Source organism: Ostrea edulis, chromosome 2 (assembly GCF_947568905.1).
Source record: "Ostrea edulis chromosome 2, xbOstEdul1.1, whole genome shotgun sequence".
NCBI lineage: Eukaryota > Metazoa > Mollusca > Bivalvia > Ostreida > Ostreidae > Ostrea > Ostrea edulis.
The window spans coordinates 14354711-14379091 of NC_079165.1; the positions used below are offsets into that span (position 1 = coordinate 14354711).

A 24381-nucleotide genomic window follows, 5' to 3' on the forward strand; every position below is an offset into this window, starting at 1 on the left:
TGATAAATAAATTTTATATTTGAAAGTACCTGAGGGCACGAACATTTTACGTCAGCATACTGCATGGGGCGTGTTAGCGTTTTATGGAGAGTATTCTAGCGTGAGGCGTTGCTGTTTATACTACCTGATTATACCCCCCACCCCCCCCCCCCCCCCCCACCCTTTCTCATTTCACTCGCTAATGTCACGCCTGACGAGTATAACTAACTAACTATATTTATTTCCAATCAAGGGCCCTCAAGGGGCAGCATGAAAATACATACAAATAATGTACATATACATATACAAGTAAAGAAAGAAGTGATTTACATAACACATAGTTATATACAAATACAGTGTCATATATTGCTCAAAATAAATTTTCCAGTTATATTTAGAATGGATGGCTCTTCAGAACATAGTATGTAAATGAATTTTTGTTCATCATTGAGTTTGGTAAAAATTTTAACTGTTTTTTCTATAGCATCACAAAAAGATTTTCTTTCATCAGCAAACTTTTCACATTTAATCAAAAAATGGATCTCATCAGCTAATAAACCGGAGTTGCATTTGCTACATATTCGTTCATTCCTAGTAATACCAGAATATCTACCAACTTCAATCATTAATTTATGAGCTGATATCCGTAACTTACAAATAGATCGCCTAATATCAAAATTTTTAATTTTATTAAGATAGTTCTCAAAACCAAAGTGCTCCTTAAGCTTAAAATAAGTGCACAGTTTCCCATCAATTGATTTATTTCGATTATTGTACCAGGTTTCAGTGTATTTATCACAGAGTAATTTCTTTACAATTTTCTTAAATCTATACTGACTAAAATCTCTTAACGGATATCCAATTTTAATATATTCTAAAGCTTTTTCTACTAGTGAGTACCATGACAGTTTGCTGTTTAAATGTAAAGATTTACTAGATAGATAAGCATCCTTAAGTAGTTTAAATTCATTTTGGTTTTCAAGCCTGTACCAATAACAAATGATTGATTTCAAAATATCATGATGTAGAGGAAATCTCCCCAATTCTGATAGTACAGCAAAATTTGTACTTTTCTTATGTACACCCAGAATACATTTAGAATATTTATGATGAAGCTTCTCACAGTGAAGTGATTTAAAAAGTTTGTCTGGATCAAATGGTGATGATTTTAATTTATTCCATGAACCTATGTATCCACCCCATATTTCAGAATTATATAATAAAATTGGTTTTATTGTGTGGTCAAAGTATAAGGAGAGATGGGGTGGTTTTCATCAGACTGCTGTTCACATATACCTTAGTGTATTTGTAAAAATGAAATTGATATTTACATTTTACTATCATTTCTGTCAACATATTCCAAGCCCTTAAAATAGTCGTATTATATTTATCAATATTCATACGCACATTGTTCACATTCAAAAAAGAATTACGTTTTCAAAATTACATGTAGGATTTGCTACTCAATTCATATCCGACCTACACTGAGATGGAAGAGCAGATGAATTGCGTTCATATAGGCTTATTTCGTTTAGTTCCATTTACTTTGGACTTTAATAGTTTTGCATTAGCGTGGTATCGTCGATATGTCCAGTATTTAGGCGTCGTATAACATCCGTTACATTCTAGAATTATAAAATTGTTTTTACAAAATTTATATCAGGCTGCTATTTTCAATTATACAGCGTAAGTATAAATTCAGGAAAATGAACTAGTTTGTTTGTTTGCTTTTTTTTTTTTATCATCCTGTTAAACAGGAAGAATGTCTGTAAATTGAGACTTACAGAAACCGGAAGAGCAATAGATCATGCTACAAGATGTCATTATATATACTTTCCATGGAAAATGATGCTGTACGTCCTGTTTCAGTGGCGGATCCAGCGAGATTTTAAGAGAGAGGAATGCGACACAAGCTTGTACCTTTTCCGCCCAGGGAGTGGTGGTGGGGGTAAGACTCCAAAATGGCAAAATATGACCAATTTTGTTTAAAATATTCAACCAAAGGGGGTGTATGTGTTGTATCCCTCGTAGCTTCCTCTAGATCCGCCACTGTGTTTTTGCTTATAATATGTAAGGAAAAATTTGTAATGCATGAATATGATACACTGGGTATATCACTCGACCATACGTACATGTACCTAGTGAATTTCATTGGAAATAATCGGTGAATTGAACTTTCGGTTTCTCTATAGGGGTATCCAGGTTAAATAATATGTAACCCTGGATACGTATAGTCTTGTTACCTTCTGAAGAATTGTAGGGTATTACTGAAAGACTGTGTTAGTACTGTAACACCCCCCCCCCACCCCCTATTGAAAACAACAAATCACACTCAGTACATACTATTCTCTTCACACATGGAGAAAATCATTAATTATATAAAATAAAAATGATTGTTTAATTGTCATGAAAAATTTCAAATCAGAAATGTCAAGTTCGATTTGATTTAGAACTAAATGACAATAGTGTTGTTTTTTTTAATGTTTAAAAGTGCGTTTAACGAGCTTTGAAAAATTGAAGTCATGCTTATTTTGTTAACTTAGTTAGGCAGGATTCTGAGATTTTGTAGACAATTAGTGAATATATACCGTTCATATGTTACTAAAAGTATCTGCTCGGCGTCTTTTTTATCATTCAGGTTCACAATGGAACCCCTGTAGACAGTACAATGTATATCAGAGACCTACCTTTATCAGATATACTCACTCAAAGTAAATGCATGTTGAATTTTATGCCATTACATGTCATTTTAATTAATAGATGTTGTATAGTTTTTTGTTTTTCGTGAGACCTGGATGAAATAGTTAAAGGTGTGAATGATAGTGTGGTCTTTGTGTTTTTTCTCCCTACATTTTATGTCTTACTTCCTAGTCTGGTCACGTGTTAGGAATATCCAGATTTCATAAACACGTACATTTTCATTCTTAGATTAAAATTAAACATGGCGTCAGTGCGCGTTTACCTGTTGTGTGGATTGAGTTTGTGTTACTTAAAGGCTGTCACAGGTAGGCATAGTTTATTACAGTACCTGATACTAAGATTGAAAATCAATATATGTTATAATTAAAAATTGAGAGACATTGAACTAAGAGACATGGGTTAACAACGCAGTGGGCATATGTTTTGTTTATTTTTGTGAAGACACGGAACTAAGTTTTCAAGTGTGATCACACAATTATTTATCGAGTGCTCCGTACAACAAAGTTCAGCTGTGCTATATATACAATAATGTATATACATGTATATATTTACTAGGTATTTATAATCTACATTACCTGGGTCATTTCAAACAAATAACAGTATAGTTTCAAAATATCTTACATGATGGGAACTTTTTGTTTTGTTCTGGTTGGGTGCGTTTTTCTGTAAACTCTAGACTTCGCGGGAGTGTCGTGACTTCAGATGATGACGAAGTAACGGTGTTACACAACCCCTAATTATAATGTCAAGATGTGGAAGACAGTCACACTGACAGGAAACACTGTTAAAATGATTGTGGAACTACTTTTTTTAGTTGGTCTTCCACAAAGTCTGTGGTAACGTGGTTTAATTAAATTTCATATGATATATATCTCGTGTCATCTGTGTCTTCGGTAACGACTTTACAAACCGTTACATTAATCAGTTACACCTCCTAAAAGGTCAGTAATGAAGGCGCGATTTCCTTTCTCTTGTAAACCCACACACTGAATTCTTCAAAAATACCCAATTTTTGGAATTGACCATTGGGACTTAGTCCACTTTGTAAATCGGGGGTCATATGTAACCGTGTCTATGGCACGCCAAATTCACAAAAATGAGCTAAATATAGTTTCACAGTTGATAAACTAGGTTTATCGACTGTAAAATATAGTTTAGGAACTGTAAACTATAGTTAACGATTCGTTAACTATAGTTTTCATCCGTAAAACTATATTTAACGGTTGTAAACTATAGTTTACAAATGCTAATCCAAGTTTATCTGTCTTTATATAAACGTTAACAATAGATTTTGCTGATAAATACAGATTCACATTTGTAAACTATAATTTACATTCGTTAACTATAGTTCACAATTGTTAATCTTAGTTTCACAACTTGTGATACTATATTTATCAGACTTGTAAACCGTACTTTACAATCATGAAACCGTATTTATCAGATAAATTATGTTTTGCAATCGCTAATGATTGTTTTCATTGTTAATTATAGTTTACGCTTGTGAAACATAGATTATCTGTTAACTTTGGTTTACAGATGTGAAATATAGATTAGCGTCGTTAACTATAGTTTACGGTCCGTAAACTATAGTTTACAGTCGATAAACCTAGTTTATCAACTGTGAAACTATGTTTAGCTCATTTTTGTGAATTTGGCGTGCCATACATGTCAGTATTTCTGACCCCGACTATAGGCTCCTGGGATTTCATTCAGAAGAAACCACATCGGGGGTTTCAACAGTCTCGATTGAAGTCAGCATTTCGCAAGTTCTATGGTCGTTATAACGATCTAGTTCGTCAGTACAACCTCGCATTGGGTCAAATGCTGTCTGACGTGTTTCATACCGATTGTTAAGCCGTTCTTGACACACTGATTTTGACTGTGGATAACTCCGTTTACCTGATCAGGATATAGGGCTCACGGCGGGTGTGACCGGTCAGCAGGGGATGCTTACTTCTCCTAGGCACCTGATCCCACCTCTGGTGTGTCCAGGGGTCCGTGTTTGCCCAACTGTCTAATTTGTATTGCTTATAGGAGTTATGAGATTGATCACTGTTCGTTATCTTCACCTTGCATCATTAGACTCTTTCATAACATGAAATCGACTTTATTTCAGAACTCGCTATTGTCACAATGGACACATTCACATTAGGATACTCTTTGCTAATTAGTAAGATTAACATCGCGAAATAAATCCTCAAAGGTACAAATTGTATATTTTCCCTAAATCAAATAATAACCCACTCAAGCATTTACCTACAGTTGGCACTTTTTATTCAAATTGTCATTACAATTAAGTTCATCCTAGAGATAATGTTTTCAACGTTCCTTTACAGGGCAAAACGGCTGTAACGAAAACCAATTTGCTTGTTGGGGTTTGGATTCTTTTTGCATTCCATCGGGGTATAGGTGTGATGGAGACCCGGACTGCTCGGATGGCTCAGACGAAAGAGGGTGTGGGGATATTATCCGTAAGTACTAACCATGTCAACAGAAAACACGTTCTCGCCCGGTTAAAATGTCATTAAAACGCACGTTATATCTTAAGCTTTCTTGTACATGTACAAACATGTGGGATGTAAGTATCTAATGAAGAGAAAGACTTAAAAGAAAGTCAGGATAATATTCTCGTAGCTGTACTATTTTTAGGAGTATGTCACTGCCTCAATAAAAACGAGTGTCGGTCGACAGGGTCCTGTGATTACAGTGGATGTCAGGACGGCTGGGAGGGCTATAAATGTGGTACGTGTAACAAATTCCGATATAGTCCAGTAACATATGCACTTTGAAATATATGATTTTCACTTAATTTGAAGAAATGCTGTTTCTTGGTTTTTCAACAGCCTTTAAAGTGAAGAACAGGTCCATTTCCTATAGTCCAGTATTAACCACCACGACGTCACATTCTGCTACGTCATGCCATTGCGAGGACCAATCATTATGCGAGGATTTTCTTCAGAGCAGATCGTGTTTCTGTCAGGAGGGATGGAAGGGCTATCGCTGCAGTAAGTCGTCATCATTGAGGTTTCCTTTCGCTTAGTCATTAGTTAAGTGACAGTATAGTAAAACTTCTTACAGACAACTTTAGAATGTTCGATTGATTTCCATTTCAAGGTGAAAAACTCGAGTTCTCGGTGAGTGAGTCCTTGCCTATGGTTGGTAGTGCTCTTGTCATATTCCTCGCCATCAGTGTATGCGTGACCATAGCATCTTGTTACCGTCGTATGCACGTGTAAGTAATTAATTCAGTGGCGGATCTAGAGAGGGGTTTTGGTGCAACCCCATTTTCTTGAACATTTTAAACAAATTGGTACCGGGGTAATTTTTTGACATTTTGACCTCTTCAGCCCCCACCCCCTCTTCTCTGAGGCAGAAAAGGTACAAACGTAACGCCCTTTGAAATTTAATATTAATATGATCCGCTCTTACAAAAAGAAAAAAAAACTAAAAAAAGATAAATAAGTGTAAATATTTTACAGCAAAATCCTTCACGGTGTTTATGTTATTGAAACATATATGTGCATTTGAATGACTAGTTTGAAAATCGTTATTTAGAATGTGTTTTGATATTTTTTGGTATGATTTAGAATTTCTAATAATGTGCATTGTAATAGCAGAATGAGAAGGGGACATGTAGATGATGGTTGGCCTTATCGCGGACTGACCAACAGTGGCAACTCCCAGGAGAATGTGGGGACATCGTTTCGGTCCCAGCGGTTGTCCTTGGCACCACCCTCATACGATGACGTAATCATTCAAGGACGAGAACGTAAGAGAAAGAAAGAGGGAGAGAGTAGGGGGAGGGACTGGGGAAAAACACTGAAATTTTACGTTTGACAGTAGATAGTATATTTTTGTGCGTTAGTTGTACATGTATATATAGTGCTCAGTATGAATCTCATTACAGGTAATTCAAGACATACTTTAATCAGCATGCCTCAGGGAAACGCAAGTGAGCCCCCGCCTCCTTCTTATGAATCTATCATCAAAGAACAGAGAGAACAGCAAATAAGCCATCTACCAGGGCAACAAGGTCAAGGCCAAATAAATAACAGACAACCAGAGCCAGAAAGTCAATCAACAGAACAAGCTGTTCAAAATCAAAGTCAACCAGTTGAACCAGCTGTTCAGACTCAAAGTCAACCAGTTGAACCAGCTGTTCAGACTCAAAGTCAACCAGTTGAACCAGCTGTTCAGAGTCAACCAGTTGAATTGGTGGTTAGTTGATGAACTTAACACTTATTATCATTTTTACAAAAATACGAATCACATATTCATATCTGCTGTTTCAAAATACTAGTAGTTCCCACCATCACCAGACTATCGTCATGTAATTATTTGCAGGGGTAGTATGATTTGATTATATAGCATTTTGATGAGATGAATGCGAGGATTATATATTAAGCTGACTGAGAAAAGTATACATGTATATTGACCGCGCACTATTACATGTGTATTATCATCTGACTGCCAACATTAACCATGCAATACAAGAATTTATCTAGCTTACAAAAGCATATTGATCTCGCACTTCGTATTTAGTAGATATGGTTTTTAAAGCTCAATATATATTCGTATTTTTACGCGCTAAATATTACACGGAAAATTCTATTTTTAGCAACCTGCTACGTGCTATATGATTAGTGCAATATGTGCTGCGTTTGAGATCTCTATATTTAGGACAACATTCTATTTAGAGCAATGCGCTGTTTGATATCATCTGTGTAATATGAACTTCCGGTATACAAATTGTCACTTGATCCCCCAGTGATAAACCGACATATACGTCTCAATATATGCATAGACATCTTGTACGTGTGTCCACGGCAGAGACAACCTTAACTTCTACATGTGTATGTGCTCTCTATCACAGCTGATTTTTACCTAGATATATTTGATTATCATCCTTTTTTAATCAATTTAGTTTACAGTGTATACTATAATTTTATATAGTGTATTATGTTGTAAGGAATTATTTCTGTGTATATTGTACCCTAAAAATTCAATGTACCACATTTGAAACACCTGAGTTGCTCAAACAAAGTTTTCCAACAATTTTGCATCACTGTAACAATTAAGTCTGTGAATTTATTGAAATAAATGAATTATGAAATAATATTTTATGGACATTTATTTGTTGAATTGGATCACTTCTTCTGCAATGATACAAACTCCTGTATTTATAAGAACGAACCCGCAATATATACCATATTCTTTACATGAGTTTAACGCACCTTGCGATTTATTACCGAGTTAATTCAATTTTAAAAGAAAAGTAATACTAAATCTCCATAACGATTAAAGTTAGAAGTTTTCTTTCTCTTCTGTGTGTCCGCGTGTGTGATCTTAACGTATGGGCATTACAAATTCACAGGCCATGTATATTTATACATGTAATTTAATAACATGTTTAGTTTATGGTTCATGTAACAGAATTACAAATTTATTTCATTTTACATGTTAATAGAATCGGATAATGTCCCATAAACAAATGAGCAGTAAAGATTTCTCTCTCAAAAGCTAGCTAGCTCGGTAACAAGACTAGATATAGATAGAGCAAGGCTATATCTCTATACAGAGAAAAAATTGAAATCTGATGACTGTTCATTCGTGAGTTTGAGAACGAAGAAGCGGATGCAGCTGCTTGACGCAGTTTGTCATCTCGGTTGACGAAGTTCGCAATCAAACTGATCAATTCTGATTGCCAAATCTGATAGGTAGTAACGCCTGCGCTTTTTGTCATTCAAAACAATCAAGAAATCCCAAGGGTCGCACAGACACTGCTCGCATGAATACTTGCATTTTGTATATAATGCAACATCTAAATACAGGAGCAATTTAACTCATTAGGCCTCGGTCACAAAAATAAAGAATGTCGTGATGACGCAGGGAGAGTAACGAGGAAGAGTACATTCCAGTCCAAAGAAACCAGAATGTAAGTCTCGATGATTTGATATTGGAACAAAAACCAGGAAGTAAGACTTTAGTCTCGATGGTTTGATATTGGAACAAAAACCAGGAAGTAATTTCAAATCCAAATATCGATATCTGGATATTGGGGTAAAAAAAAACCACGAGAAAGCAAATAGATACTTAAATATCAATGTCTTTATACTTCATGTTATAAAGCTATCTACATAATATGGCGATGTCATGATATGACATGATGTAATCACGTGATACTATGCATAGAGAGGCGTATATAACAATGTGAAGTGGGTTATAACTTCGTGATATGACGTATGTGATATCCGCAATTACCATTATGTGATATGATGTGTTCATTATATGATGTGGTAATATCATATAATTCTGTACAGCGTATACAATATGATAATGTCATTATATGTTGTCATGCTAGCATAATCCTGTACTACATGTCATATAATATGGTAATGTCAATTACATGATGTGATAATGTTATTATGTGTTGTCATGATATGATGTGATAATGTTATTATGTGTTGTCATTATATGAGGTGATAATGTCATTATGTGTTGTCATGATATGAGGTGATAATATTATTATGTGTTGTCATGATATGAGGTGATAATGTCATTATGTGTTGTCATGATATGAGGTGATAATGTCATTATGTGTTGTCATGATATGAGGTGATAATATTATTATGTGTTGTCATGATATGAGGTGATAATGTCATTATGTGTTGTCATGATATGAGGTGATAATGTCATTATGTGTTGTCATGATATGATATGATAATGTCATTATTTGTTGTCATGATATGAGGTGATAATGTCATTATGTGTTGTCATGATATGATGTGATAATGTCATTATGTGTTGTCGTGATATGAGGTGTTAATGATGTGTTGTCATGATATGAGGTGATAATATTATTATGTGTTGTCATGATATGAGGTGATAATGTTATTATGTTTTGTCATGATATGAGGTGATAATGTCATTTCATGATTATACATTATGTATTATGAGGTAAACTATGATTACGTGACTTGGTAATAAAGTCACGTGATATCTTATCTTTGTTTTCTGGTCGTTTCTTTTTATACTTTAGATACCTTACTGCTTTCACATACAGGGATATGCACGTGTACACTGTCACGATTTCTTTTGTGTAAATTTACTCTTTTGTCTTCTTCAAACTTTTCACATATACATATGATATGAATCCGTTTATTCAGTTTCAGAATAGTTTATTTCGTTCAACCCATGGAATGGTACATGAGACATATTTACAGATATACAATAACAGGGGTCAAACAGATGAAAAATCTGGAGAACATACAATATTATTGATTTAAAAATAAGCATACAAAGCTTTCTTAGAGATACCGAATCTTTAGAAGACATGAGTTCATTTAATGTGTTCATCCATGGGTTCGAACCCAGGACAGCGCGATTGCTAAGCGAACACGCAGTTCACCACGCCATCAAAGCTTTTCTAAACATGGATAAATCATAAATATATTAACTAAAGTTTGCATCTAACAAAATATAACCGTTATAAAGAAAACTTTTCCAGATATTTCTTTATTACAAAAATGATGATGAGTTACATATGTATCATCCGTTTGTGATGGCTATGTTCCAAAATAACAAACAAATCAATACTGAATTTAGAATACCCGCATCACTTAACATTGGAAGTGCATTCGGAACAATCGCCAAATGTTCCATTGAAACGTAAATATTCATCTAGTTTGAAAAAAATGTTGACAGTCGAGAAATTAAAATATTTCCAAATGATCACACAATGAAATTATCACACCACATAATAAAATTACGTAATCATATTACCACACCAGGTAAAGACTTTACCCAATCACGCTCTATGATACATTGATCACATTGCGTAATGATTTTACCATATTACGTAATCATATTAGGTGGTGTTATATTTTGAGTAGGATTCTGTGTAAGTTTACGTACATCACAAAAATCTGTGACCTAAAAATTCAAGGGGCGCCATCTGACGACTGTTTACGCGTCCGTTCGTTATTAGCTCAGCTCAAGTAACTAAAGTTTTTCTGATCGCCTGTTGTCCGTCTGTCTGTAAAAGTCTTACATTTTCGACTTCTTCTTCAGAACCAATGGGCCAATTTCACCCAAAGTTGGTGAAAAGCATTCTTGGGTGACAAGCTTTCAATTATATTCAAATGCAGGGCCATACCACATTCAAAGGGGAGATAATTGCCAAAATATGGTTGGGTCATTTAAAAATCTTCTAAAGAACCACTGGGCCAGGAGAGCTGAAACTTCCATGAACGCTTTCTGACATAGTGCATATTAAGGTTTGTTAGAACCATGACTCCCGGGGGGTATGTTGGGAACACAATAAGAGATCAAAGTTTTGCATGCAAATATATAGGTAAACTCTTTGAAAATCTTCTCAAGAACCACAGGGCCAGGAAAGTACAAATTTACATGAAAGCTTCCTGACATAGTGCAAATTCAAGTTTGTTAAAATCATGGCCCCAGGGGTAGGTTGGGGCCACAATAGGGGATCAAAGTTTCACATTCAAATATATAGAGAAAATCGTTAAAATCTTCTGACGAATCACTGGGCCAGAAAAGGAAAGCTTCCTGATAGAGTGAAAATTCAGGTGTGTTAAAATCATGACCCCCAGGGGAAGGGTGCGACCACAATAGGGGATCAAAGTTTTACATACAAATATATAGAGAAAATCTTTAAAAATCTTCTCAAGAATCATTGCACAATAGAAGTTGAAATTTACATGAAAGCTTCCTGACATATTGCAGATTCGAGTTTGCAAAAATTCATGGCCCCAAGGAGTAGGTTGAGGCCACAATAGGGATCAAAGTTTTACATGCGAATATATAGGGGGAATATTTAAATATGGGCTAAGGTGATCCATGTGGCTCATGGACCTCTTGTGTTTTTATGTCTGCTCATTCCGCGTTATTATCCTGATTTCATTGTATGTATATATGGTGGGAAACCGTTCATCTTGATTTTATTGTCAATTATTTGAAAAATAACACTGTTTGTTGTGCATATAAAATCACTTGCTGTGTATTAAGTGGTTTGTCTTAATACTTCATGTATATTGTTAGTTTTGCGAAGATAATCGTTCGTTTTGCAATTACGTCTGTTCGTTACGTACCAGATCGTTAATTTTGCTTTTATGTATACCTATTTTGCAAAAAGATCCGATGATTAAGCATTTAATGTCATTTCTTTTAAAAGTGTTTATGGTCATTTATGTTATACCAAGTGTTTATTTTCTCTCATGTTATTTTTTTGTTGTTGGTCCTTTCTGCCGCTCATACAACTCTCCTCAAAGCGTTCACGATCAACGATGTTAACATTCAGTTCAATTTATTCGCACAAAACCATACGATTTACAGGCATGTATTAAACACACCACATACACTTAGAAGAGATAAGAACATTCATCAATTAAATAGACATTCACATTAATATACACAAAATATAATAATACTGCGAGTACAGCACACAACACACACTATACCCTGAGTATACTATCTAAAGTGTATGTACATACATGTATATATAAAACATTTAATATAATTATTATATGATATATAATTATAGCATGATATGAAATTCATTATATGCACTATGAGCAACATTATTTCATGGCCAGTAGCTTTCAAAAGAGAGATACAACGACTGTGAAGGTGATTTCTGTTTCTAAGGCTAAGTTACTGAACAAGCTTAAAGGTACAGATCACTGTCCAATATTACCGGTATTTTTTAATTTATATACAGTGGTTATACTGTGGACATTTCAAAATAAAGTGAGATTCATCTTCAATTTTGTTAACATCACATAATCTAAAAATATGTAGAGCACGTTCTGTTTGACTGTATAGAACTTGTTATAAGTGTTTAGGATTAATACATCCTAAGAAGGTAGCCATCATTGCGAATGAGAGTGAATACTTTTCCCCCCAAGGTAATACTGTAAATAAGACATTTAGAAGAGTTTTCAAATCATCATAATATATGTCAGCCTTTGTTTTGTCATAGCAAACAGTTGGGGGGGGGGGGGGTAAGACTTTGTGAATACCTGACATTACTGAAACCTACAGAACATAACGTATACCTCGCCTTAAATACCCCTGAATTATGATATGATTATGATATGAATTGTTATATTATTATTCCTCATATAATTTTTTCTACAATTCTGAGTATTCAAATTTTTACCCTATACTTCAGTATATGTAATTTCCTGTGTATTATCAAAGGTACACCACCCAGTTCTGTATAAGTCATAAAATGTGAAGTGGAGTTCTTAACTTTCAGTATCAAGTTACAAAACGAGTGTAAACCTTCTCAATATCCTTTCCTATAGGGAACCTCTATATTTCTGCTCCATGGTTGAGAACACATACAGCTAGTTGCACAGTTTAGCTTTTCGCCAAAATACTAGAAACACAATGTCGCTGAACTAATCAATAAACTTGGCGTGGAACTTGAAATCCTTGGGACTATAAGTGATTCCTAGGACGGGTTCCGTGGAAGGAGGTAATGGTCCGTCTTGGAGTAATTCGAACCTTTGAACAATGGAGGCTGTGAATAGGAAAATCTCAAAACGGGCCAAAGACTCCCCAGGACAAACTCTTCGCCCTGCAAAAGATTGGTTTGTTCATGAATTGCAAATATTCAAAAAATTTCTTGACAGGTCTGTTTCGTCATAGAATGTAAACTAATAAACCTAATTAGCTCAGTTTTTAAGATGAATCTGAAGGAAAATAAAACGTCTCTTGCTCTGGAGCAGATATAAACTATGGAGCGCCAAATTAACATTAACACAAATCATTGAAGATATCTTTAATTGTCTGACGATATCAATAATTAAATTATTGCTCACTTCAATTGAATTAATGATATCATTAATTTAATTGATGCGTGCAATAATTCTTTTAAAGAGAGCAACTACTGAGAACATACGTAGAGATATCTTCAATTCAACATATCCACAATTGAATTTATGATCTTTTTAATTCAATTCTTGCTTTCCTTTTAAGAACTGATGCGCGCATTAATTCCTTATATTAAAGGCGTTGTAAATGATTAAAGATATCTTCAAAAGAATTAAATCGATCATCAAATCATTTATACCAAGCTCCAAATGCAATGTTGCGGGCAATAATCCCACCACATTGATGCGCTCATCAACTGAATATATGAGAGCAATACAAAAAATGTAATTGATTTAATGCGCGCATCAAAACAATTATTGCTCTCATCAATTGAATTAATCTGCGGATCAAATCAATTTTTGCTCTCATCAATTGAATTAATGCGCGAATGAATTTAATCATTGCTCGAAATAATTGAATTGATGATCTACTTGGCGCTTTATATATAACAGCCTTATTTTCGCTATTTTCACTGTAAATAAGCAAAACCCGTTAAATCAAATCTGCAAAGAATGTACGTAGAAAGGGCATAAACCTCTCACGTTACTATAAAAGAACATAACAAATAGCACGGAGTGAATATAAGAATGTATACACCATTCGATACTGCTTACATCATACCTATAGAAAACGTAAGAATCCTCAAATCATCGTTGAACTTTCCATCCTCCTTGATGAATCTACCAGGATCGAATTTTTCTGGGTCCGGAAATAAGTTCGGATCAAAGTTCACCGAATCAATATTCGGAAGCATAGAACATCCTTTGGGAATTCTATATCCGTTGATGTATGTGTCTTCAGCAGCTGTGTGAGGAACTCCGAAAGATGGAATACCAATTCGGAGTACCTCGTTGATGACTGCCATAGTGTATGGGAGATGGGAGCGGTCATCCAAAGACGGTAGACGATCTCTGCCAATAGTGTCATGGATCTCTTTACGGAGTTTGCTTTGGACATCCGGGTAGTTGATGACGTATGCTATAATCCAACGAATCACTGTGGCTGTTGTGTCTGTTCCGGCATTGAACATGTCCGACAGAATTTGTTTCAGCTCATCTTCTGTTAGATATAAAATCAATGATATGTTAACAGTTGAATAACAAGTTTGTGGAACTTTATTGTTGATCCTGCTCTGCGTTTTTAAAAACAATCAAACTTTACAGGTTTTATGCAAGTGCAGTCCGACTGATAATATCCCTAAACTTCATAGAGTGGTTGGACATGACTAGTTGACGACCAAAAATTAATTTTGTCAAAATATCAAAGATCACTTTGACTTTCTGCATTGAACTTTATGAGTTGAACATTAGAAATTAACTGGCTTCAAGTCATGAGAGCCAGATATCAATATATCAAAATTCATAAGCACCAAACAGGTTGGTCATAGGCAACCTGGCAGACGACAAATCTTACCATTGAACACATTGTCCGGATCATGTCTTCGACGATCCATTTCCGTCAAGTAACAGTCGATGAAATCGTCTTTTTTCCCAACCACCCAGTTAGCTCTATGTTCTTGAAGGAATTTTTTGTAGCATGCATCTAACTTTTCCATTTTCCGTTTCAGCATCTTCAGGCCCATGAGATCCCCTGGTAGGTATCTCAGAAATGGAAAATACTCGATCAGCGAGACACGTACCGCTCCCGTCAAACACTCATTCAAGGATCGGACCATCTCCTTCAACATCACATCGTCATATTCGAATCTTTTCCCAAATATAATGGAGCACAGGACATTTGAGACGCTGACGTGAATGAAAGGCTTTACATCAAACGCCTGTCCGTTCTGATTTTTGACGGCGTCAAGAAATACCTCCACCTCTTCCAGGATCCGCCCTTCCAGACTTCGCTTCCCGACACCAAAATCCCGGAGTGTTGTAATCGTAAATGTTCGCTGTTCCTTCCACGATCTCCCCGAGTTTGATAGAATCCCTGAAAGAAAAGAACATTTTCTTTAAAATCCAGCTATTAGAAAAATCTTTGTTCGTCCGTCAATCTTTACAAATTGAACCCCCCTACACCATCATCTGGGTGAATATATCCTGTTAATCACCCTGTCTTATACGAATAAAGATTTAATTTTAAGGGCACCCAGATAGCATGACTACGTTGGGCCAACATCGGTAAATGGTTGTATGGTGGGCGTGGGGTAGACAACGTTGGGCCAACATTGGGCCAATGTTACCATGCCAATCTTCTCAATCATGATGGGATTTCTATGTTGGCCCAACGCTGGTCCAACGTAAATCAACTCTTATTTGCTTTATTTTCCAAAGATGTTGGGATTCTGAAGTTGGCCCAATGTTGGTCCAACGTTTGTAATGCATCCTTAACAAAGATGTTTAATCAAGCTGGTAATAGTACATTGGCCCAGCGTTGGCCCGATGTTAGCATGAGTTAAATTCTTTTATATCAAGTGTTTCAAGTTGGAGTGATTACATTAGTCCAATGTTGGCCCAACAGTTGTACTGCGAACTAAATGCAAGCTGGGGAGCATTACGTTAGGCCAACGTTGGTTCCACGTTTGTAAACTTTCCATCTTGATGTTGCCGCTATGGTTGTGTTGCAAGATATCTGATTGCATAACATTAAAGAATGCTGAATTTAAGAGACAGGTTATGAAATAGTTAGAGGACATTCTTTGTCCATGCTGATTGCATGCAATTGGATGACTGCATCCATTTATATTTGTTGTTAAGAACAACACATCAGTAAGTTTTTTGTTCTATTCTTTGAATTTAAGCGGGTGTATGATTATTTAGTTTTAAAATCCTAAGCTCAAACTTTTAATTCAATCTTATATGTATGACTTAATTCATGGGTGTTGCATTAGAAGACTGGATAAAAGTTTTCTTATAATAGTATAAGTTCCCTGGGACAGGATATGAACGTAAAACCCAACCAGTTTTATAATTACATTGAAACAAAGGTCAGGCTAAAACTAAAACTAAAGCTAAAACTGGGGAGTCACAGCGATTAAAGCACCAAACTGTGGGATGAGCCGTCAAATTCAACTACTCACAGGTGGTTGATAAACTCAATATGCAGAGCAAGTGAGAAGCGGGAGTTTAAAATTTTGGATTATTCTTACATGCAGCTGCTTCTTAAAAGAAATGTAAGTATGAATATATTTATAATCATCTTTAATATATTTAAAATTTACTGTATAAATTGTTCCCATTCTTATCATGTTTATGCTCAATGGCACTTGGAAGTTCATGTAAATATAAGTAACTCCCCTCCCAATGCTAGGTCCTTGTATTATTTGGTTGTTGCTCTGCTGTTTTCAATTGTTTTGTACATTTATAATAAATACTGCTTATGCATTTATTATTTTGTACATGTTTCTAACGGTCTTTTCAGTTAACTAATATTATAAATATACCTTTGTGATTTAAAGCTTGGAAAACTTATATGCATCGGAGGTGATAATGTTCAAACATGTGTTCGGAGATTACTGTCCTTTATAATGGCGACAATTAACCTTAGTGCTCAATGGAATTGAAGTGGGAAAGGAACAAACAGAGGGCTGTCAAATCTAGAATTAAGAGACATAATAAGTAAGTTGTAGAGCATTGAACATCTTTCTCCAAGCTTGTCTCCATCTACTGTTTATTGTATATATGATCATGTTTTTTGATAAAGATACTAAGGTTTATAGATCGATATGCACCTGTAATATACGTTATTGTCTTTAAAAGACCTAATCATATGATCCATATGTTGGATTCTGTACCAGTATTTACTTTGTTTTCAATACCAAATTATTTGTATTTTCAACCAGAGGCTGTCAGGATAAAAAAAACCTGTAGTGGTGTAACTGACAATGAAATCGCCAAAGATCGAGATGAGGGAGGCGACAAAGGGAGGAAAAAAGAACGAGCGGAAACGGCAACAGAGGGACAGTGAGGAAGTGAGCCAGGATTAAAAACTTTTAAATCATTATTTTTCAGAAATGTCTACCATCATCTATTTCAAACCTATGTTGTAATTTTTGACAATTTAATTCACATAAAAAATCATTTTACAGCGAATCATTTGTAATGTTTTCTTTCTAAATGTATGCATGAATAATGAATGCAGGTCAAAATGTGCATTGTACTTTTTTCAAACAATCATGGGGAAAGTCAATATTGTATATTAAAATATAATTTACAAATGTATTTTCAAGAAGTATTCATTCAATTTGGTTTGATAAATGTAAGTTACTAGTGTAGCCAACAATATTGACCAACAAAAAAGAAACTTTAGATCAATAACCGCCAATATCCGACCCACCCTTTCAAATAATGAAGGGCCAACATTGGGCCAACCTATAACCAACCAGTCTATTCGCCGGTTGTTAGTTGGCTTACAATATTATCTACGTTGGCCCAACAATAATGCCATCATTTCAACAAGGGGTCAACATTGGGCCAACCAAAACAACCAACTATCAATATTGGCTGTAAGTTGGCTTACAATTATACCTACATTGGCCCAACAGTATGCCAACATGTTGGACCAACGTTGGGCCGATGAGCAAAATGACCGTGGGCCAACATAGGACTACCAACAGTGGCCCAACGTCGTAAAAAAAATTGGGCCAACGTTGGCCCGACGTTGTCTTGCTATCTGGGTATATATATGTAGTATCTGGGGAGTCTTCCCCAGTACGACTTGTTTATCCCCGGATTGCAGAGGATCAACATCCGGCAGCACGAGGAGATTTCCCGCGGTTATGGTACATGCCAGACGTACAAGACCTACCCGAAGCTAGACCCGACAGCAGGCAGAACAGTTAAGTCCGCGGGACCCATGATTTATGTACAGATACACAGTAATAAAGACTATAGATACTTTATTGGCGCCCAACTCGAGGCCGCGGACTTACCTGGGTGGGTTATTGCATATTTTTTTTGTGCTTTCCCCAGTCACGTTAGGTCGCCATATTGGCGGGTAGTGTCAGATTTGGGATTTTTCTTTTTTCTACTTGATTTCCATTTTAGTGATTAACAGGGATTTTTATTAATTACTGAATCAATTTAGACATTCCTTGATTGCAGTTTTGATACATTTTTGTGGATTAGGTGTATTTACATGTGAGATGGATATGTCTATAGATGAGGCGTTATGCGGGCTGGACTTGTGCCCTCACCCGGACACACCTGTGGTCACGCGGAATGTACCCGCGTACTCCCAGGTATCTTCAGGCGATGGCGAACGTTATTTCACGCCGTCCTTGCCATCCTGTTTGAGGGAGGGGGAGGTAGGTTAAGGGATGCCACAGGTGGGGAAGTGAGGTTTCCTGGCACGCAGTTTGGCTCTGATAAAGGTTATAGCTTAGATTGGGATATGCAACGTAGGTGTGACTTCCCGGGGAATTTAATAGGATTAGATTCGCCCAAGAAAGGGTCTGGACATGACACCCCAGGGTTTAGCGATTGGGGTAGATGGGAGAAGGATTTCTTGTCCCCTGGTGGGGGCTCAGTTATTCCTAATGTCCCGGTGAGGCCTACTCCAGTCAAGGGGAGTGGTCATGTACCCAGCTCTGGGAGTCTCCCGGAATACCATACCCCTACTCTGCATTCCTACACTCCAGTGTCAATGTCAGCCCCATCCCCTCATTCATGGGTTGATGATCAGGTTCTAGGGCAGCTTAGTCAGGGTTTGCCCCCAGATGGGCTTGGGTTCACGCTTCCAGCACCCCACTCCTGGACCGTATTCCCCAGTTGCCCCATTTTCGGAGCCAGGGATTACCTACGGGAATTACCCGTCCCCACAGCCCAGTCAGGGCTATGATCTGCTTACAGGGTCCCCTGTTTCACATGCCTACCCTTCCCATGTGCAAGACCCTTGGGTTGGGGGGAATGCCCCCACACTCAGCCTTTGATACCTCCCATGCCTGGCGGTTACGCTAGCACCTATGCCCTACCCTACCATGATGACTCCTTATCAACAGCAGGGGCCCTTCACCTACCCTGGCACCACAGCTTGTGGGTTGGGGGATGAGAGGGGTAGCGTAGTGCACATTCAACCCCAGTTAGGTGAACCAGAACGACACGCACCATTCTCTGGGCATTCTGCCCAGGGACTAGCTCCAGCGTCTCGCACCACGTACCAGGTCCCCCAGTACTCTTGTAGAGGGGAGCAGTCGATGGGCTTCAGTAGAAATGCACCCCAGTACAAAGATTTGCGGTACGATGGAAATTCCAGCTGGAAGTCCTTCCTGCACAAGTTCATTCGCCTGGACCGCAGCCAACAGTGGACTGAGATGGAACAACATGATCAGTTCTGCTTCTCCTTGGAGGGGACAGCCAGTGACTACTACACCCTGTTGATGGAAACAGACCGCGGTCTCTCTTTGGCTGACATCATTGGGCGGTTTGAGAAACGTTTTGGGTCATCTGCACCAGGTTTCACGCATCAATTGAACTTTCAGTCAGCATCACAGGATGTGGGCGAGTCATTGCGACCTTGGGCTGACAGGATGCTTACCCTGGCTACCCAGGCTTTCCTGTCTGTGCCGGATTTTCATGTATATGCCATCCCCCGGCTGTGCTTCGATGCTGAGGATAGAGACGCAGGACTTTATGTCCTGGACGGCCAGCCCAAGACAGTTGAGGAAGCAGTCGACCGAATGCATTACTATCAGCATTCACGGCAGATGAAGTCATCCAAGCCCATGAGGGATGTGAGGCAGGTAGCTCAGGTTGAAGCTCCCAATCCTGACAAGGAGATCAAGGAAATGCGCCAGCGCCTTGAGGAGATGGAGAAGGAACTCCGAGGGCGGACCCCCTCTCCTCGGAGACCTTCATCGCCACCTTTGAGCGGCAATCGGAAGTCAGTAGGTTGCTACAAATGCGGGGCCATGGGGCACTTCAAGAGGGAATGCCCGGAGCTGAAGGGGAAAACTGAGGCGAACCAGGGCCAGGGGACCAAGGTCAAGCTTAGGGGCGGTCAAGACGCACAACCGTGTTCATCAGAACCAAGGGGGCGGGGAGCCAAGACCCGCCAGTCGCAATCTAGTGGAGGGCCTACGCAGCGGGAAGTCAGGGTGCTGACTCCAGAGCGCTCCCCAGTTAGGCCAAGGCCGTGCGACGCTCGCACGGGGACAAGTCGGTTTGCAGGACACAGGCAGGCGCCCTCCTGCATGCGCCGCTCCAGGAAGGGTACACTCCAAGTGCGGTTCAAGGAGGCATCCGAGGAGGAGGAGGAATCCGATGACTGGGTCATAGGGTGGGAGGAGGACAAATACGAGCCCTCTCCCAAGGATATGTTGTCGGGATTCAGGCTCCCTGAGGATATCGTGGTGCCGGAACTGCCCAGGTTTGGGGCAGAGAATCGGGGGGATGGGGAGGAATTTCCGGAGGATTCGGAGGACTTGCCGGATCAGGAGCCCTCGCTCATTCAGGAGGAGCAGGTAGACGCGGACCCCGCGTCTGAGCCTAGCAAGTGCCCGGAGCCAGTTAGGGCGCAGGTTCAGCCCAAGGAGGAATGTGGGCTGGGGATGGTCAGTGGCCAAGCGGAGAACGGGACTGCGGATATGCTATTCCGGCATGCGGGAGAATCCCACGAAGACTCGCCTGTGCCAATAGGACAGATGCGCCCAACCACCGGATTCATGGTCCAAATGGTAGTAAGACTACAGGCAGTGGTAGACACTGGCGCGAAGGGGAGTGTGTTGTCCACCCGGGTCTACGAGGAACTCAACCCCAAGCCTCCCATCAAGCAGCATATGACCTTGGTCCAGGCAGGGGAAAATCCCAGGATGAGGGGCTTCATCATTGGCCCTGTGGCAGTTCGCCTTGGAGACACGGAACATAATGTCGACCTGTAGGTGGCCCCCCTGCAGGGCCAAATGCTGATAGGTATAGATTTTCTCCATCAGCAGAAGGCTCACATAGATTTGGAGCATGGCACGATGACCTTGGGAGAGGAGAAGGTCCCTATGACGTTCAGGCGCCCAGTAGGGGGACAGGAGGCCCAGATTTCAGTAACTAAGTCTATACGGGTCCCAGCTGCTTCAGTCGTCCTATGTCCTTGTCGTTTGGATAAGGAGTTGGAAGACTTTGTAGTTGGCCCTCAGATCAAGCAGACCTCGGACGTATTATCGGTGCCGCACGCTTATGCTAGGGAGAGAATGTTGGTGACCAGCATTGTCAATGCTTCAGATGAGGAAGTGTCCATCTCCGGAGGCAGTGCGATCGGATCAGCCTTGGAGGCTGAACCATGGGTGCTGGCACCTGACTTGGTCGTTGAGCACGTGAACAGTGTGGATCCCCACACTGAGGCAGGGACTAAGCTCAGCACATTTACAGCAAGAGTTAATGTTGCCTCCTTAGCTTGCCCTGGTACTTGGTCAACTTCCAAGGAGGCCATATTGGATGGTGGAGGAGATTTCCCCCTTGAGCCGACCAACATTGCTGAGGAAATTAGTGTGGTTGAAGCTTCAGCTGTTGGCCTTACTCAGTGTGCGCCCAGTGAAGGTGTTCAGGATGGTTACAATGGCCCTGTTAGCGTGGCGTCATGGAATTATGTCTCCCGAGAACTTCTCGGGTTCCCAGGTTGGACTCAAGGGGCTGAGTTTGACTTCGAGACGGATCTTGTGGGACATGACTCATTCAGGACCCAAGTCCGACAGTTCAGAGGCATCAGGTTGCCTTGTCCCCCACCTGTATTTAGAGCTGGTGGGAGAATCTACAGATCCTTTTCAGTGATGGATGTGCGACCCAGGGCTTGCCCTGGCCCACACCGGTTGGGATTAGATTAGTCCCAGTCAGTTTTCTCCGGGGCATTTACCCGGACCTGTCCTGCCGGAACTCTTTCCGGCGTCCTCGGATAGTTAATCCGAGGGGGCGTGTCGCGCCCACCTTGACCATTGGTTGGACCCGTTTCTCCGTCCTTCAGAGAAAACGGGGGGGGGGGGAGTGTAGTATCTGGGGAGTCTTCCCCAGTACGACTTGTTTATCCCCGGATTGCAGAGGATCAACATCCAGCAGCACGAGGAGATTCCCCGCGGTTATGGTACATGCCAGACGTACAAGACCTACCCGAAGCTAGACCCGACAGCAGGCAGAACAGTTAAGTCCGCGGGACCCATGATTTATGTACAGATACACAGTAATAAAGACTATAGATACTTTATATATATATATATATATATATATATATATATATATATATATATCTGGCAATAGAGGGTACCCAATTTAAAGAGCATAATAATTTTAAATCATGCTTCCTCAATTTTGCATGTTAAATAAATAGAAATTGACAGCTCCCCGCGCTGGGTATATAAATAGGTTAATATTGATGTCTATCGACGCCTATATCGCTCAGGTACGACTTGTACACGCATCTTTCAATTGTTAAAATACACGAATCATGGATAAAGTTTTGGAGTTTTTTTTTAGAATGCCTCGAATAGAGAGGCGGATCAGAGAAATGGTTATACTAATTAGTGCTTACCTCTGTTACCGCCAAACTCCCTCATTAGTATGTAACTGGGCCGGACCGAGTATACGTCTCCTTTCTTGACAAACACATCCCGTATCGTCTCACCCCCATTGACCACCACTGTGTAACTCCTGCCAGTATAAAACCCGAATATATCCCCAAACTGTTTACGATACTCTCGGAATTGTTGGAACATTTTCTGTGGGTTATTTAGGACTCCTAGTAGGGGCAGTCCCTTGGGACCCGGGGGGAGGTCTTTGCGGGTTTGACTGCGCCTCCATAAGAAGAGCAGAAAAATAACCAGGAGTTTGACTAACAGCAAAATAGTGAATGTTACAATCCCTTCTGAGAACGGCATCTTTGTAATGTTTGTTGACGGGACAAATTGTCCCCTATATATAGCGATAGGTGTTTTTCGTTACGCATATCTAGGTACGAGGTGATTCTCCGTTTTACTAAATAAGGAAGTATTTTGATTTTGTTTAAAACTACGATGTCCTGTTACGGTCACAAATTTGCTACACGAATTGTGATTTAAAACGAGACTGAAAACACGAGTACAGAGCTTTCAAGAGAAGGTCAAGAAAAGGTCAAGAAGGATATCTACTATAATTGCGTCTATTTGTTTTTGATTTGTTGAGATAGACATGATAAAACTCGTAGATATAAAGGTGTACAGAATGTTCAGGTTACTACATGTAACAACACAAATCTGGGGTGGTTGATCAGGGCCGTAAATTAACCTTCAATTTGGAGGAGGCAGGAAATTAGGCGGGGGTCTGGGGGCCGCCCAGGCCCCCAGACGCTAAGCACATTTTGTGCACACTGAACACGTTTCGTGCAAAATCCTTGATTCTAGGGCCTTCTAAGATGTTACTTGACTAACTCATTCTAAAAGAAAGATTTGGAATGCTTTTTAAGGGAGGTATCATGTTCTTAGTTATTGGAAACAACATAAATTCTAATGAACTTTAAATTTTAATTTTTTTTGGCTCAAAAGTTGGAGGAGGCAGCTGCCTCCTCCGCCTCCATGTAATTTACGGCCCTGTTGATACAGTATAGAGAATGAAATATCGATAAACTTGTGACATTTTACGCGGAAATATGACATTCACGGGGGGTTTTTTTCGGACTGTTTTCTGAAAATGCTGAAGTGTAGTATTTGTGTAGGTTGTTGCTTTTGTGTTATTTATTATGTACATATATTGTTACTATTCCGCATGTACATGTAGATCTACCATTAATGGTTTGAGAGAATAAACTGAACTGTTAGTCAAAACTGCAAGAATCTGTATGTTCTTGTGGATGATTAAATAAAACGAGGAAACCAGCCCTAACATAATACATCGACCTTTTAATGAATTA

The 24381-nt window shown here is 39.0% G+C and overlaps 2 protein-coding genes and 1 long non-coding RNA gene across 6 annotated transcripts; 2 read left to right on the top strand and 1 right to left on the bottom strand.

Annotated features, from left to right (window-relative positions):
- Positions 1–897: 897 nt before the first annotated feature.
- Positions 898–7797, top strand: LOC125679650 (low-density lipoprotein receptor class A domain-containing protein 3-like). Of its 4 annotated transcripts, none has more exons than XM_056156155.1 (9): positions 898–1927; positions 2618–2690; positions 2908–2984; positions 5016–5150; positions 5329–5421; positions 5523–5684; positions 5794–5911; positions 6294–6448; positions 6587–7797. In XM_056156155.1, the coding sequence occupies exons 1-9, from the start codon at positions 1825–1827 to the stop codon at positions 6904–6906; spliced, it is 1236 nt and encodes a 411-aa protein (XP_056012130.1). In that variant the 5' UTR covers positions 898–1824; the 3' UTR covers positions 6907–7797. The 4 variants fall into 4 exon arrangements, with proteins under 4 accessions (XP_056012130.1, XP_056012131.1, XP_048775011.1 ...); XM_056156156.1 differs by having other exon boundaries at positions 913–1927; positions 6297–6448; XM_048919054.2 differs by lacking the exon at positions 2618–2690 and having other exon boundaries at positions 1796–1927.
- A 4190-nt stretch (positions 7798–11987) lies between these two features.
- LOC125681271 (cytochrome P450 2J3-like) lies at positions 11988–23454 on the bottom strand. The gene is made up of 4 exons (XM_048921290.2): positions 23029–23454; positions 14992–15510; positions 14200–14637; positions 11988–13282 (listed from the first exon to the last, which is right to left on the bottom strand). Exons 1-4 carry the CDS (start codon positions 23372–23374, stop codon positions 13104–13106), a joined length of 1482 nt encoding a protein of 493 aa, XP_048777247.2. The 5' UTR covers positions 23375–23454; the 3' UTR covers positions 11988–13103.
- Positions 15429–17612, top strand: LOC125677343 (uncharacterized). The gene is made up of 3 exons (XR_007371037.2): positions 15429–16693; positions 16979–17138; positions 17363–17612. It is a non-coding gene; the product is annotated as an uncharacterized LOC125677343 (long non-coding RNA).
- Positions 23455–24381: the final 927 nt, after the last annotated feature.